Source organism: Gekko japonicus, unplaced genomic scaffold (assembly GCF_001447785.1).
Source record: "Gekko japonicus isolate JY-2015 unplaced genomic scaffold, Gekko_japonicus_V1.1 scaffold1517, whole genome shotgun sequence".
In the NCBI taxonomy this organism is placed as follows: Eukaryota; Metazoa; Chordata; class Lepidosauria; order Squamata; family Gekkonidae; genus Gekko; species Gekko japonicus.
This window is the reverse complement of record NW_015174886.1, coordinates 407,271-425,103: the sequence shown is the minus strand read 5'-3', so window position 1 is coordinate 425,103 and position 17,833 is coordinate 407,271. Positions and strand designations below refer to the sequence as shown.

At 42.6% G+C, this 17,833-nt stretch overlaps 1 protein-coding gene across 1 annotated transcript in view; it reads right to left on the bottom strand.

The window, feature by feature from the left end:
* Positions 1–17,833, bottom strand: part of MBOAT1 (membrane bound O-acyltransferase domain containing 1) — a 51,951-nt gene that overhangs the window by 2,004 nt on the left and 32,114 nt on the right. Inside the window, exons 6-13 of the mRNA XM_015424923.1 lie at positions 15,336–15,390; positions 13,866–14,049; positions 12,454–12,646; positions 9,104–9,207; positions 8,285–8,349; positions 6,118–6,250; positions 2,595–2,746; positions 38–128 (exon numbers count right to left, since the gene is read on the bottom strand). Of these exons, the coding sequence (XP_015280409.1) occupies positions 38–128; positions 2,595–2,746; positions 6,118–6,250; positions 8,285–8,349; positions 9,104–9,207; positions 12,454–12,646; positions 13,866–14,049; positions 15,336–15,390 (977 nt within the window). The remainder of the gene's footprint in view (positions 1–37; positions 129–2,594; positions 2,747–6,117; positions 6,251–8,284; positions 8,350–9,103; positions 9,208–12,453; positions 12,647–13,865; positions 14,050–15,335; positions 15,391–17,833) is intronic.

The window sequence follows — 17,833 nt, the reverse complement described above, 5'->3', positions numbered from 1 at the left end:
TCTTGTTTGATATATCAGAGTTCTGTGTGCCTCGAACTGAAGGCTGCCTTTTGCTGTGGCCCTCAGGTTTCTTTGGCAACACCAACAGCACGAAAAAACATAAAATGTGCATATGGAAGTAAAGTGACCTGCAGGTGACAAAAACAGAAGCAGCAAAAATAATATGAATTCCTAGGAGTATAAATAATCAGAGTCATGTTACAATCCTCAACAAATTAAGCAGCATTTGCAGAATTGCATCAGTAGCTATAATGGTTTATAGTCTACAGAATACAAAAGTAGTGTAGAGCTTGTGGAGCAGGACTTTCCTGGCTCCCCCTTCTGTTGCATCATTCCTCCAAAAATCCATAAATTTTGTTCCTGGGACATCACAGAACCTTTGTGAACAACTGGAGAAGAATATAAAGTAGGAGAAGAGTTGGATTTATACCCCGCCCTTCACTCAGAGTCTCAGAGCGGCTTACAATCTCCTTCCCCTCCCCACAACAGACACCCTGAGAGGTAGGTGGGGCTGAGATAGCCTTGAGAGAACAGCTCAGAGAGAACTGTGACTGGCCCAAGGTCACCCAGCTGGCTGCATATGGAGAAGTGGGGAATCAAACCCAGTTCTACAGATCAGAGTCCGCCGCTCTTAACCACTACACCAAAGTAAAGTAGAGATCTGCAGGGAAGGGAAGGAAAAAATGGTGGAAATTGCATCCTGTCTTAGATGGAAATAGCCTTCCACTGTTGGAAAAAATACAAGGCACTATGCTGCAATTCAACAGGCATATTATGAAAAAATAGAACTGCCCATCCTACCTTCTTAAGCAGTAGTCATGATGAGTCTCTATAAACAGTATCCAGATCTACTTGGCAGGCATTACCTTACATGTTTAGTTTTGAGCAGAACATTGATGGGCTTCCACCTTCAGTTTTCATCCCTGCTAGACCCGTATTACCTCCCCCAATCCAAGATACAGAGAGGGCTACATTTCTTAGGGGAGTCCTCACTTCTCCTTCACCCCATCACACCCTCAGCTTGTTTCACTCCAAGATCCTTATCCTTTACCACAATTCCTTCCAGGGGAAAGATACAAAAATATGGACAAGTGTATATTAAAATTGTCCAGTGCAGTGCATGTCACAACTTTGAACTAAACCAATGCATCAGTTCATCTTACCTTGTCCATTCCCACATGAAAAACATACATGGATATCATTTGCTGCAAAACGTCTTTAATATGCTAGGAATACCCAAAGCATGGGAAGGACTGGGATAGTTCTTCCATGTACCCTAAAAGTACGTAAATATAATATCGCCTGTGTGCATTTGATTCATGTATTTGGTTAAGTAGTCAATGTGATCAAAAGTGCCTCTTTATTGCAACATGAAGTTCTGCAACGTTTCCCAAGCAAGCAACTCATGTGCAAAGTTCCTAAAGGGGATGAAGGTGATTCACCTTAGTATAAAAGATGTAATTTTTATGCTGAAGACAGGATAGCAGGGTGGCTTCAGGAGGTCACAAGAGTATTATGAACCGACCGATGACACGCATCAATAGGCAAAATCTCCTGGGAAAAGCAAGCATTTTGCTCAGTGGTTTGTAGAGTAGTTAAGTGTGTGGTTATATTGCTTCTTGTGTGACATGCAGATGACAAACATGACTCCAATAAATTCAAATAAATTGCACGTGGAGTAAATCACATTAAAATTGAGGTGCTGGATCCTAATGCTCCTCCAGTAGTGCAAGAAGGATGATCCAACCCAATTTCCCTTCTCTCTGCAGCCCTGTCCAATGTGGCTTTTTGTCCATGAAGGTACCACGATCCCCCCAGCTATGCCTTTTGGGAGATCAAAAGAGGTCACCAGAATAGCTGGTAGGATCCAAACCTTCAACATTTTACCTCATCCTTCCTTTAAAGACATCTGGGTTGCATACAAAGGGTTCTCTCTCCCAATACATCCTCATACCAACCTTATAAAACAAGTTAGGCTAAAACAGAGGTAGGCACACGGTTGGCACATGGGCTCAGTAGCAGCACAGCAACCATTTTGCTCACTGTGCAGGTCTGGTTTTCTACCCACACCAGTGAAGCAAGCCTCTGAAGTGTTGGTAGTGACATTAGGACAGCACAGCAGCATGGGAGAAGGCAACAGGCATGTTCTTCACAGCCTCCCAGACCTGCATAGCTACCAGCCAGGTCCAAGGCAAGACTCTCCAGGTACTGGCAATAACAGTGGGGCTTGGCTTTTTCTCAGTGTGCTTGGCCAGCTACAACACGCCCCCCCCCAATACACACATTCACCTCTGGATTGCCAGTGCATCAACATCTTCATAGGTAGACACGGTAGCTTTAGGGGGCAAAGAGGCCCAAAAGATGGTCTGTCCTTGCAGTGACTGGCCCAAAGAAAATCCAGTGGGCTTCCTGGATGAGGAGAGGTTTGACCCAGGTCAAAACCTAGGCATTACACCATACTATCATAGCCAAATACATACCCCTGTTGAGTATCCTCTTCAAAATATTTCGTTCAGCTTTGGTCACAGGCTGGCATGCCTAACGAGACCTGTTATAATTTTTTAACCTTATATATGTAACAGGAGGGAGCATACCTGTATAATTTAATGGTGGGCTCAACGGCGAGCAGGACAAATGGGGCCACGGTATAACAGACAGACAGCTGAGTTATCAACCAAGTAGCAACATCATAGCTCGTCTTCAGAGTCTTTGAAGACGTGAAGAAATGCCGGAAATTGTTCCTGATCTTTAAGAAAAATGAAAATATTAGACATTAATCTTCATATGGGAGCGGTGGCACAGTGGGTATATCCCACTGTCTTAACATCTGAACTGTGTTAGTTCGAGCCCCGCGCTGGTGTGAGCAGCCAGCCTGTTGTCCCCAGCTCATCGTCCACCCAGTGATTCGAAAGCTTCGGCGAGTAGATAAAATGGGAACCACTCCTTAGAGAGGGTGGGCACACCAATCTCCCTTGTGGGAGGGTGTTAGCTGACGATCGGACGTTCTGGTCGAGGTTCGGAAAAGGCGAAAAAAACTTCTCGGCTACAAAGAATCCCTGCAGTGGATGTTCTAGCCAGGCGGTGGCAGTGTAGCGATTGACATACGGGTCCTGAAGCCTGGTCAACAAGCAACCATGTGGAAAACTACGGGGCCAAGCCAGAAGACGTCTACACTGGGCAGTGACGGAGTGTGCAATTAAATGAATATATGTTGTCTTCCCTATCCTCTACAAACATTGTTAGTCCCTTGTCTATATTGAGTAACTGTACATCGCTTTGAGCCCACTGGGGAAAGCGATTAATAAATGGAAAGTATTATTATTATTATATGTAACTGTGCCCCTCGCAGACATTCTCACTGTCCCAGGGGAAAGGGGGTGGAGCCTCTAGGGACTGAGGGAGCCTGTTTTGAACACTTGCAGTCCTGGCTGAGGAGGTCTTGAGGCTGCTCCTTGCCCCTAGGCAACCAGCGCGAGAGAGAATCAGAAGGGCAGAGAGAACCGAGTTATTGAAAAGTTAATGTTATTAGAAGAAAGTTAATGATAAGAAAACAATAGTGAAGGAAATGTTACTGGTAGTTTATGATTAAAGGAATAAGGGGAAAATAGAGAAAAATTTAAGAAATGGGCTGGAGGTTGGAGCACTGTGGGAAGCCAAGGGGGGGGGGATTAGTAGAAGTAAGGATGTATAACAACTAAAATTATAATGTGTATTTGACTTAATAATATATCCTAATAAATTGTTTTTGGAAAGAAAAATAAAGAAGGGCAGAGAGAACCGGAAGGGCAAAGAGGAAGCATTTCAACATGAGGGGAAGGACCCATTTGAGGCTGAACCCCTTTCCCTCTTTTCAGCTGCGGAACAGGAGGAGGCTCTGGCAGGTGCACCAGGCCCCTCCTTTCTTGGTCCCAGCATTAGGCCACACTTCTTGGGCCACCCTTCCCTGTGACAGGCAGGCATCTTTCATCCTCCTCACAGATGTAAAGGACAGCTGCTGGAATTATACATGTGGATCAATACATGAATAATGTGCCCTCTTCTCCAATTAGTTGAAGAGTATCTTGTGGCCTTGATTCAACAGGAATCTAAGGTGTGGGTCATAAGACTGCATAGCTACACGTTTCACACGTTTTCACACACGCATCAGAAATGTTGTGTAGAATTCATTCTGACTGCAATATGGGAATTTAACAGAACTTGGAACATTTTGTCAAGAGATAAGAGTTGTAGAAACCAAGGGATCTGGCAGGGCAGGGGGGTGACCAAGAGGCAAGGGAAGTGGAACTATCTGAGCCATTGCAATCCCTGCTCCAAGGCCACTAAAATCCTCTTTTTCTAGTTTATGAAAGTTCTGAAGGCCCTATCTTCCCATTTCAAACATTTATTTGTGGAAATAAGTATGAAATGGCAAATTTGGGGAGGTGAGGGTTACAAGGTTTCCAGAAAGCTAATTTTCATACCACAGACAATTCCAGGCTCATAAATGATAATTTATATAACGTTTTAACAAGGAACAGTTTGTCCCCTAAATAGCAGGTTAATGTGTGGAAACAGGTGATCAAAGTTTTTCATAGCATAGAAATAAATAATTTTGCATGCTAAATAACATACCAATAAACCTTTATGAAAGTGACAGGACATTTCTTTTTCTCCAGGCAGTTGACAAACCTATGTGAGGCTCTGATATGCACTTGGAAATCTCTCACTCAGCAGAGATTCTCTATTCATTTTAATGGAAAGGGCAGTTCTGGGTAAACATTTCTCTGCATTCCAGTCACTGAAATGCATAAAGAAGCTTTCATGCATAAGAGCATGGCAGGCACATCTTGGCAACTGCGAGGTTTCAAATAGAGGCTATTTGGTACAATCTGGAAAAAAACTTAGTGTGTGATAGCCAACATTTTCTGTTGATGAAAAAGGGAGGAGGAGGGTCCCTTCTGAATCATGAGGAATGGAGATTGTAATAAGGGTTGGAGTAAGACCCAGCACGTGGCAGCAAGAAGAAAGGCCAGTTAGATAGAATAGTGAGGTCAGCACCTTGTTTCCTGATAAGCGTCATTCCTTGACTTTCTCCAGATTGCTATTTTTAGGGCAATATTCTTCTTGGAAATTTCACAATTCTCCATCTTTCATTCTTAGCTAGTGTTCAGCTAGAAACCTGTCTCTATCTCTGCTCTTTATTATCAAGTATGTTAATTCCTGAATAAAGCTTTCTCTACACTTGTTTCTTTACACTTACAGAGAAATCAGCCAGTATCATAATGCCCCTGTATAAATCAATGGTGCGACCTCATTTGGAGTACTGTACAGTTCTGGTCAGCACACCTCAAAAAGGATATTATAGCATTGGGAAAAGTGCAGAAAAGGGCAACTAGAATGATAAAAGGGTTGGAACACTTTCCCTATGATGCAAGGTTAAAACGCTTGGGGCTCTTTAGCTTGGAGAAACGATGGCTGAGGGGTGATATGATCAAGGTTTATAAGATGGTGCATGGGATAGAGCAGGTAGAGAAAGAGGTACTTTTCTCCCTTTCTCACAATACAAGAACTCATGGGCATTCAATTAAATTGCTGAGCAGTCGGGTTAGAACAGATAAAAGGAAGTACTTCTTCACCCAAAGAGTGATTAACACATGAAATTCACTGCCACAGGAGGTGGCGGCGGCTACAAGCATGGACTGCTTCAAGAGGTAATTAGATAAGCATATGGAGCAGAGGTCTATTAGTGGCTATTAGCCACAAGGTATACATAGGAACTCACAGGCTGGGGCAAGTGATGCTCTGTTTTCTTGGTGCTTGGGGGGGGGCAACAGTGGGAGGGCTTCTACTGTCCTGGCCCCACTGCTGGACCTCCTGATGGCACCTGGTATTTTTGGCCACTGTGTGACAGAGTGTTGGACTAGATGAGCCATTGGCCTGATCCAGCATTGGCTTCTCTTATGTTCTTATGTTTGTGCACCCCCGTTGCGTCAATCACTCAGCCAACAATAAGGAGAGGAACTGGCCGAGTGAAAAAAGCTGTCCAGATCCATCTGAGCTGCAATCAAGTGCTACTCCCAATGACTTTAGCAGGCTACATCTGAGTCACATCCAGAGGGGGGAAAATAAGATACACACCATTCTGGCTGCTAGTGTCATAAAGATTCCAGTGATAAATGTAAAATAATATCCAGGGTAAATGCCATGCCAAACAGCTGAGAGAAGAAACGTTAGAGCTGTAGGGTACCAAGGAGCTCTGTCATAGCACACGCTGGGAAGGAAAAAGAAACATACAAAAATTAGAATAATTGGAAGCTTAAATCAAGGAATAGATGAACAGCATCCTCAGGTGTATTTAAACCCACAACATATTCCTAACTCTATCTTTAGTGTTATGTGTAAGCCTGGAAGCAAGCCAGATTCATGAATGTGGTGGTTCAACATCAGTCTGATTGCAGCCTTACCATATACTACAAAGACAAGCCGTGGCTGGTTGGCTTAGACTGAGCCGGCTGAAGCTAAATCCAGTGAAGACGGAGGTCTTGTGCCTGAGTTGGAGTGGCCAGGGGATGGGGCTCCCTCTCCCGACCTTCGATGGGGTGCCATTGGTGCCTGCGTCGGAGGTTAGGAGTTTGGGTGTGCTCCTGGATCCCTCCTTAACTAACCCTATGGCAGCCACTGCCAGGTCGGCCTTTTACCATCTTCGGCTGATTCGGCAGTTGGTCCCCTATCTCGACCGCGACAACCTGGCTACAGTGATCCATGTGACGGTCACCTCAAGATTAGACTACTGTAACACTCTCTACATGGGGCTGCCTTTGTCGCAAATTCGGAAGCTGCAGCTAGTGCAGAATGCTGCGGCCAGGCTTCTGATGGGTCTCCCTAGATGGGAGCACATCCGACCTGTGCTGAAAGCGCTGCACTGGCTGCCTATAGCTTTCTGAGTAAGCATCAAAGTGCTGGTACTTACCTTTAAAGCCCTATATGGCCAGGGTCTGACATACCTGAGGGACTGCCTTTCCCCATTGATACCTCAGAGAGCACTACGGTCGGGGGCTCAACATCGACTGGTGATTCCAGGCCCCAGGGAGGCCAGGCTTGTGGCAACCAGGGCCAGGGTCTTTTCAGTGGTGGCTCCTACCTGGTGGAATGAGCTCCCAGAGGAGATCAGGGCCCTGCGGGACCTTTCACAGTTCCGCAGGGCCTGCATGGCGAATCTCTTCTGCCAGGCTTTTAATTAGGAGCCACCGCCACCACCAACTGCCTCATGGGAACATGGGGCACTGGGATGGCCCATTTAAGATCAATGGCCCACTATAAAATTGAGTTACAGTATTCTGATGGAGCGGTACTGCTGATTCGGGCTTGAGTAACATCTACTGATCACCATCTTGACGACTTATTTGACTAAATGATTAATATTAACATCACTGAGCACTTTAATTTTGATAAAATGGTTGTTTTTATGCGTTTTAATGTTTTATACTTGGCACATGGTGCCCTCGTTTGTTAGCCTGTTCGTGGGGAGGGCGGGATAAAAATATAATAAATAAATAAATAAATAAATCTTGTTCTCCATATTTCTACTAATTATTTTGCTGATGTTCCCAGCCTGCATGTTGACTTTTAAATAATATAATATCTTTATACAAATTATATTGTAATATATGATTTAAATATCTGCATGTCTTTTATATAGTTTTATGTTTGATATTTTTGTAAATTGCATTGCCACTTCTTCTGGACTCCATGATTTTATACTGTAATCCTAAACAGAGTTTAACCATTGACGTTAATGGGCTCAGAAAGGTGTATCTCTGCTTAGGAACACACTGTTAATAATCAAATAAATTTCTAAAGTATAATTGTTAAACTAGTATCATATTTATGAGTGTGTATAGAGCCACTGCGATGGCTCAGTGGTTAAGATGCTGAACTGCAGGCCAGAAGGTCGGTAGTTCAGCAGTTCGAGACCCGAGTGCCGCATGACGGAGTGAGCTCCCGTCTCTAGTGCCAGCTCCTGCCAACCTAGCAGTTTGAAAGCAAGAAGCTGCAAGTAGATAAATAGGTACCACTTTGGTGCGAAGGTAACAGCGTTCCTTGCGCCTCGGCGTCTAGTCATGCCGGCCACATGACCACGGAAACGTTTTCAGACAGCATTGGCTCTTCAGCTTGGAAATGGAGATGAGCACTGCAGCCCTAGAGTCGGATTTGGCTGGCTTTCATGCAAGGGAAACCTTTACCTTTACTTATAGTAAATGGAGGACTACCAAAGTCTAAGAGCACTAAACTACATTATTCTTACCGTTTAAGCCAGGCAGTGGTCTGTATATTCCAGTTTCCTACATACATTTTAAAACTTGTTGCCGTCTAGGAAAGAGAAAATTCCCATGCGTTATTACCTCGCACACATATTAAACAACGTCTACTCCTATCCAGTTTTAAATTATATTACTTCATTATTAACGATCCAGAGATCAAATAACATTGTAACAACAAAGTCTGCATCTAGTACCCACTGAGTATAGGTGTAAACATTAAAGAAAATTAAAATTTAAAAACCAACATTATACTGTTTTTGAATGCCATGTTGTAGTTATAGGGTTATATATGGCAGGAGACTGTATTTTCCCACTACCCTACACCTCTGAGATCAGCAATTCAGCTCTTAAGAAACCACACTTGGTATTCATTTTAGAAATAACAGTAAGTGGGGTTTGCATATGAAAACATATAGGAAGAATATGTAGTTGGAGAGATTTCCTGCTTAAACAATGGCTGGATTTATTGATTTCCAAACCAGAACATTTTAAATCCTGGTGGGTATATATGAGCTTACTTGAGGTAGACAGCAATACATTAATAAGGTGTGTGTGCAATAAAACACTCTAATCTGAAATCTTAAAATTTGCTGTTCTTCAAAATTAAGCAAAGGTTAAGATATGGGTCTGAACCGATATTAAAAACCTCCCTACTAGTGGTATCTGTCCTTGAAAATGAAGTGTATAAAATAATGTACAATGTTTCCCTCACATGTGTATTTGTGTAACAAGTCCCCCCCCCCATTATAGGTAGTAATGCCCATGATCTAGCCCCCTTTCCATAATCTTTTATTTTGACTTACCTCAATATTCCAGATATTTAGATTAGACAATAGGTCCCAGTGGAAACAGCCTCTTTCATCAACACCACTGAACCCATAGCCAGCTGCATTGTTGATCACATCAGCTGTAATATCAAAAACAATAAAATCAGAAATCACAACATGTTAGCCGGAGATCCAAAATACTACTTACAGATGGCCAAGGTTTTGGGTTGTGCCCCGTGGGACCTCTGACCCTCCCCACTGGAACAACATTAAACACTGATTTGGAAACTCCTCTTGGTTTCCAGACTTTATTTTATGATATTGTGAACTGTTCTTTGAGAAACACAAGTTAAAAGCCCTCAGGAACATGTGAAACAAATGGTGCAGTTCTTCGGATTGAGGTCCTAATATATACAAAGCAAGTTCTATCCTGGAGAATTTCAAAGAGAATACTGCACAAATGTAACATCAATGTTAATCCTAATGCTAAATATAACAAAGTTAGTGGTTCAGAAGAAACATAGTGGCATTTCATTTAGAAATGTAGGCTAATCAGTCTGGGGCAGTGGAGTAGATAAATTTGAGTTTGAAGTTCCAAAAGAACTATTTTTTTAATGATTCATCCCTGGATTGGATATAACAATAGATCCAAAGATGGAATTCTGCTATAGCATTTCTAGTTTTGAAGACTCACACTCAACAGTCCTGTTACTAGAGATTTAAGATCAGTATAACTACTGTGTTACAGAGCCTGTGTCAGCAGAGCACTTTGAAGACCTGCCTGTTGGTCTCATTTCCAGTAAAAAAATTCCAGGGCAGAAGGAATTTCCAGCGTTTCTCTTCATGAGTTTGACTCTCACACAAAAGTTGTGTCTGTCCTTTTAGACAAGCAAGAATTGCTTAGCAACAGTATTAATCTGATCAACAGAATGCTCTGTGTCCTTAGATGAAAGTTGTCGAGAGAAGGAAGAGGGAATTAATGATATTTTGGACCTTAGTGGGAAGAACAATGGAAGGCCTTGCCCACTGCTTTACATGGTTTCCCCCCAAAATCCCAGTGTCTTTCAAATCAGAATGCTGCCTATGACTCAGTTTTGCTATATACCCAATTCTACATTCTTCACAAAGTGTTTTGGTCCCAGTTCAAACAACTGCTTGGCATTGTAGTGTACTGGTTAAAGTGGAGAATAATGTAGGCTGTTCTGGGTTCCCACTAGGGAGAACTGGAGCATATACATGAAATAAATTAATAAAATTAATTCCCAAGTTATGCTAATAGCAAATAGGAGTAATAGAAAGGTAGGTAGAAAGGGTATCAGGCCCCTTTTCTCATTCATAGATATGCTTTTTAAAATTCAGCTGAACTCCATTCAGAAATAACTCTGCCTGGCACATTCAGAGACCATCACCACTGCTGTAATGCTTAAGGTTGCCAGCTCCAGGTTGGTAAATACCTGGAGATTTGGGGGGGGGTGGAAACGGAAGAGGAGGGGCTTCAATGGGGCATAATGCCATAGAGTCCATCTTCCAAAATTGCAATTTTCTCCAGGTGAATTGATCTCTGTTACCTGGAGATCAGTCATGATAGTGGGAGTTCTCTAGCCACCAGCTCGAAGGGTTACCACCCCTAGTAATGTTGGTTCTGAGCAAGGCAGACTTGGGTCCCTGATATCTATCTTGCCTTATTTCCAGCACTGAATGATAGAAAGGGATGGATATGCTGAATCTCAAAACCTTGTTCTGGATGTAGCAAGGTGGAAGCTGACTCAAGGTCCTTTCTCTGCATGAAAGACCTCTATCCAGCTGTGGATACTCACTCATGTGCTGTGTATGTTAGAGAATGAATTTGATATTTTGCTTTATGGACTATATTTATTGCTACACACAATGGACTGTGCACACACACACACAGGCTCAGAAGACTGTACACTTTAAGTCACCTGTTGTGATGTAACACATAGAAGGTACCTGCACAAGCCTTACACGTAAAGGTTTCAGTTACACAGTTACCAGCCTGGTGAAGAAGCACACACCTCCATTATTGTGAGCAGTAAGAAACAACAACTTGAGAAGAGACAGCCCCCATTGCAGAAATAGTTGTAGTCATGTACTACCCATCACTGCTTTGTTCCTGCATTGGTATTTCGTGCCAAATGGACATTTGGTTCACAATGAGAACGGCCAGCTTCATCAACACTACAATGGAGCATCCTGACGCCAAGGTTTTCACACCTGCCCAGATGCCCTTCTTTGAGTAAGGTATTAGATTACAATATTGGCCACTCCTTATAGGTAACCTCCCACTCCTATAGGCAACCATTTTTAGGATGGACTAACAGATAGGTGGGTCCACAAGGTTAGAACAGTTACCACCCACCTAATGGACCCCCTATAAAAGGTAAGGACCATTCACCTGGCCCTTCCTAGCTAGCAACCCCCGCAACAACCCCTGTCTGCTTTTTACTCCTCTTGAGTCCCACTTGCTATCCCCAAACCCTTGCCTCTACTTTGATCTCTTGATCTGCAGTCAAGAGACCCACACGTTCTGGCTGGTTCCGGTTGTGTGTGAAATCCCTTTAGTTTCCATTTCTTCCCATCCATTCTTCATTGGAACAACCGGAACTGCAAGACAGATAAGTATTGGCCACCATCACCCTACCTGCTAATGCAACTGTGCTTATTTTAATATTGTATTTCTAAGGAACTTGATTGAATGTGTGAGTGCATCAGTATTGTTTGTATGAGATTTATATTCTTAAGTAAAAGACATTTATTTTAACAACAATAGCCTCGTTGTCCTTCTCTGGTAACCCTTGGTGGGAACAGGACCTTGGTATAGTTGGCAAGGACCCATTTATAAATTGCCAATTGCTGTAAATAAAGCAATTCAGCTAACATGTACCCTACTGAAGAACTGCTGTGATTCATTTTCTCCTTACTAATAGAAATCTCTGGCGAGGTGTGCATATTTGGACTGTGGAGTGAAGAACTAGAGTTGGTCCTTCAGTTTGGTCTGGATTATCACTTCCAGTTTTATGACTTGCACTTGGCATGGTGCTATATGAAAACACAAACACTGCACTAGCTAGAGAATGTAAGAGTTCCTAAATAACATTAATACAATGGACTTGGTGCCCACGCATCTGAACACTAAAGGCTCATTGATTTCAGTTGCACACAGACAAGCTAACAGTTGTGGGGGCTCCTCCTACTCTCCCAGCCTTGTTCTGATCAAAGACATCACAGTGTTTGAATTGTCCTTTATACTCTCAGCAATAAATGTTGCAATGTACCAAACAGGTTGTTCCATGAGTTTTTAAATATACTTTAAGACATTTAGTTTTCTACTGATTGCAATACAAAAAGAACTGTTGTGTCAACCTTACCGAGGGTCCACGCGAAGTAGTATTTTGGCTTTGAAGCCTGCATAACAACATACAAGTAGCCAAGTCTTGTCAAAAAAGAAGGCTTATCGATAAACTGGCTATCAACAATGTACGCAACGGGAAAGCTCTTGGTAAATGTCAGGAACAAAAGCAGTGATACAAGGGCAATGCAGAGCTTGTGCAGAACAGCTCCCTGTAAAGTACACACAGAACATTGAAGCAATCATTCTTGAAAGAAGGCCAAAAGACAAAATGTTTCCTCCAAATAAAAGACCCATTTCTAATTTCCTAGTGAATGCAGCAATCTCATTGTCTGCATTAGCTACTTTGGAAGGAGAATTTGGTGGTATGGTAAACAATACTGTCTTTTCAGGTGGGTAGCCGTGTTGCTCTTAAGCAACAGAACAAAGTTTTAGTCCAGTGGCACCTTTAAGACCAAGAAAGTTTAATTCAAAGTGTAAACTTTCATGTACATGCACACTTCTTCAGATACATTGAAGAAAGGGGAGGGGGGGTTAGTTGCCAGGAAGGGCTAGTTAGAGTCAAGATGTATAAGCAACTGGCCAATAAGAATGCTGAGTCACCCAGTTCTCGATTATACCCAGAATTAGACTTTGTTGGTCTTAAAAATGTCACTGGACTCAAACATAGTTCTCACACCTGTTTGTTAACTCTTTTATTTGTGTGCTAATTTGCTGCTATCCACAGGTCTTACCAAGTGCTTTAATCTAATCTTAGCTATACTTATCGCCCAGTTACTTATGCATCTTAACTCTAACTAGCTCTTCCTGGCAACTAACCCTCCCCCCACCCTCTCTCTACCTATGAGGAAGTCGGTTTCAATGTATCTGAAGAAATGTGCTTATACCCAGAATTAAACTTTGTTGGTTTTAAAGGTCCCACTGGATTAAAACTTTGTTCTAATATTGTCTTTTGTACAGTTTGCTTCAACATAGTTTATTATTTTATTTACTGTCTTTATAGTCCACCTTTGTCTCTGAGACTCATAACTGAGTAATCTTCCTTAAGAACAACACTAAAAGACTGGCATAATGCATTCAATGAACAATGCAGTAGGACCACATTACACAACTGAAGAACAATGAAATGAAAAACAGGATAATACATACAACAGCCTGGATTTCACCAGTTACAGTATCCAATGAACTAGATTAACGGTGCAATCCTAAACATAGATACACCTTCTAAGTCAATTGAAGTCAAGTTAATAGTGCAATCTTATACTCTTCTGTCCCTGTTGCAATGCCAGCTTTGGGTCCCAAAAGTTAACGCAGAGTAGAGAGAAACTATAAGGGCTGGGATTATTCAAATACTGGAAGCTGCACTGAGTCTATAGGACGGGAGAGAGTGTAACAGCATCTGAAGTAAGTACTTGCCATTTTATAGCTTACCATTGGAGAAGGCTCAGGAAGTTTATCATTCCCATTTGGCTTCCAGTTGACTTCCAAAAGCTTCATCTGCACATGTCGCCCTTCAATGAAAGCTATGTAGTCCTTGTAATTGCTGCATGGCCCCACCAGGATACTCATAAAGTTGAGCAGATAGCTCAAATACTCCAGCAAAGAAGGTCTTATTCTGTCAAAGTGCACAAATAAATAAGGTCAAAAACAATTTAAAAAGCAAAATGTCCCAAATGTTCAGGTACCAAATATTATTAGTTGATAGTTTAATACTTTTGTTGCAATCTCCATTAGGGGTATGCAAAAATACCTGGTATTTTTCATGTTTGGTATATTGAACCCGAAAAATATCAGTATTTCCCGATATCCATGAAATGCACACCACTAATCTCCATTTGTGTTTTATCTGTCCAGTTAAATATCTATGAAAAAGCAATTTCTACTTACCTCATAAATAATTACAGTCTTAGTCTAGCAGGTTTCCAAATAAGATACCTTTAGGGAGCAAATAGCTTACATGCTACCAACCTTTAGCCAAAACTTATATCCCCTTTTTATTTGGTTGTGGGTAGCTGGGCTTTAAAGAATCCATAGGAGAGGTCAGTGTGGGAGACTGGATATTCTTCATTCCAGAAGGCGGTTGCCTCAGAGTCTCACCCCACCCCCATAACTGCCACAACTTCCTTATGCATCTGAGATGCATAGGGTGGCTAATGCTGTACCTCTAGTAACATCTAGTTCACATATTTATTCCCCAATACAAAAAATAAGAAACAGGGGTTAAAAATGGGTCTCAAAAACCTCTCCAAGTAATAAATCTGGAGAAAGATGAGCCTCATGAATCATCTTTCATGCAAAGGAAGACAACAACCTAATGAGCATGCGCACACTTTTTCAAGATCAGTGCCCATCCAAGATATTTACTTATAATCATAAATGTGAAGAATACTGAATGTTTTGATATTCATTTCCTCCACATGAAACAGATGAACCAACCCACCCACCCCCAATCCTGACTGCATTGACTTGGAAGTTAACCTGCACACACATGCGCATATACACATATAATGTAATGGCACCAGAAGATCTTCCGAAATTAGATATCAGTTCTTATTCATGACTTGGTAGTCCTCTCCAGTGTCAAAAACCAGGAGTCAGGAGTATTGAGGTATGTGGCATTTGTGTGGTAAGAAGGGGGAGAAAGGAAGCACGAGGAAGGCACAAAGTGTTTAAGTAGCTGACATTCACATATTTGCACGTATATCACAGGAAAGTTTGTGAAAACAAATAATAAAAAAGAGATGTTCTTTACTGTATATATGTCAGAGGGAAGCAAAGAGCCCATTAATCGGGAACACAAAATGAATGCATCCCAAAATTAGAATATGAACTCCACACAGCTGACATAAATAACAGTATTTCTTAGAAAATATTAAATTATTAGGAGAATTACTTCCTTACTTCACAGCCAGCTGATTTTGCTCACTTGATAAGTCTTCCACTTTCCGGCCTATTCCTAGGAAAGAAAGAGAAAAAGAGAGAGAGAGAGAGAGAGATGAGATGAGATTCACACTGAACAATGAAAACACAAACAAATACAATTATGCCAGTACACTAATTAATGCAGTATCTTTCACCACTACAAGATCCAAGTTTTCCCCTGCCCCATTATCCTGCCTTCTTTTCATAATCAGAGAGCCAGTGTGATAAAAGAGTGTTAGATTGGGTTCTGGGGGACCCAAATTCAAATACCCACTCTGCCACGAAGGCTTACTGAGTAACCTGAGTCATACATCCTCAAACTGATTTCCCACAAGCTGCTGCTCTGCACTTGCTCTTCCCTTTGCCCTGATCGTACGTGTCAATTTCATACTATGTGCTGTGCCCCCTTGCCCAGAGGCATGGGCTGGGATATCACAAATATGCGGATGACACCCAGCTCTATCTGATCTTGGGCGGTCAGTCTGACTTTACCCCGGAAGACCTGGACCGGGCGTTACAGGACGTGGCTCAATGGCTTAGACTGAGTCGATTGAAATTGAATCCGACAAAGACGGAGGTCCTGTGCCTGAGTCGGAGCGGTACGGGAGTAAGGATCCCACTCCTGGCCTTTGATGGGGCACCGTTGGTGCCAGCGCCGAGGGTCAGGAGCTTGGGAGTGCTCCTGGATGCTTCCTTAACAATGGAGGCCCAGGTAGCAGCCGCTGCCAAGGCAGCCTTCTACCACCTTTGGCTGATTAGGCAGTTGGTTCCTTTCCTCAAACACAATGATCTGGCTGCAGTGATCCATGCAATGGACACCTCGAGGTTGGACTACTGCAATGCTCTCTACATGGGGCTGCCCTTGGGGCAATTCCGGAAGCTGCAGCTGGTGCAAAATGCAGCAGCCAGGCTGTTGATGGGTCTCCCCAGGTGGGAGCACATCCAGCCTGTGCTAAAGACATTACACTGGCTGCCAATAGCATACCAGATTCGCTTCAAGGTGCTGGTTTTGACCTTTAAAGCCCTTTATGGTCAGGGACCAGCCTACCTGAGGGACCGCCTTTCCTCACATGTTCCCCAGAGAGCACTGCGATCAGGATCTCAAAACCGCCTGGCCCTCCCTGGTCTGAAGGCTGCAAGGTTGACATCAACAAGGACCAGGGCATTTTCTCTGGCAACTCTATCCTATTGGAATCAGCTCCCCAGCGAGATCAGGGCCCTGCGGGAGCTTCCACAGTTCCATGAAAATGGAGCTTTTTAGGCAGGCATTCCGATAGGAGCGGCACCTTACCAGCCTCCAATTACTTTACTGTTTTGTATCGCCATCGATCTTAATGCTTTTAACTGATGTATCTGTAATTTTATAAGATGTATATTGTTTTATTAGTTTTATGGGAGCCGCCCTGAGCCTGCCTTTGGTCAAATAAATGAATAAATAAATAAATAAATAAATTTTGCGCCGCAGCATCGTCCGATTTCTCCCGCATCTACTCAGTCCTCAAAAAACAGGATTGAGTAGATGCGGGGGAAATCAGGCGAAGCTGCGGGGCAAAATGCGGCCACACAGCACATAGTGTGAAATTGACACGTACAATCGGGGCAAAGGGAAGAGCAAGTGCGGAGCAACAGCTCGTGGGAAATCAGTCTCAGTCTAACCTACTCACAGAGCTACTAAGAGAATAAAATGGAAGAGAGGATAACAATATAAACCACTTTGGGTCTCCATTAAGGAGAACTGTGGGGTATGAAGTAAATAAATATTCATTTCACTAAACTTTATGACTTTGCAGTAAGCATTAGGGAGCCCCGACTACACACTACTTGGAAAAACTGGGACCAGATTTCCTGGCAATTACTTTAACATGTTGCTCTCCAGAGCTCTTAACAGTGTTGACTTATATGGGGGAAACAGTACAAGAGGGGAAAAAAATAGCGGCCCTTTCCCCTCAGTACCAAATCCCTGACCCATATCAGGCCTCCCCACAGCTGCTTTTCACTGCTAAAAGATGAGAGGTCTGTTTCTTAATCCAAGATGGTAGCCTCCTTAGAGAGGGCATCTTGTTGTTTATTTTTTAAAAGTTCTCATTCTTATTGCCTTAGCATACTAACCTCCTTACCGGCAGTAAGGCTGATATCACTTGTGGCATCATGCTGCAAAGTCTAAAAATGAAGTTGGAAACACTACAGATTTCATTTTTTTCCTATCAGTTTAACTGTTGTGATTTTGAAACAACTCCTGGAACCTGCAGTTTGTCAAGGTTGTAGATATTTCTGACAAATCCCCAGCCCCTCACATAACTATATTCAATTCTTTCATCTCAAAGTATCCTGGGGAAAATATATGTATGTATGTGTGTGTGTGTGTGTGTGTGTGTGTGTGTGTGTGTGTGTATCTCTCCTTATATATAATTGATTAAGAGAGTGGAGAAAAAATGTGCACCGTCAGCCATTGGCCCGCCAGCTGCCGCTCAAGGCTA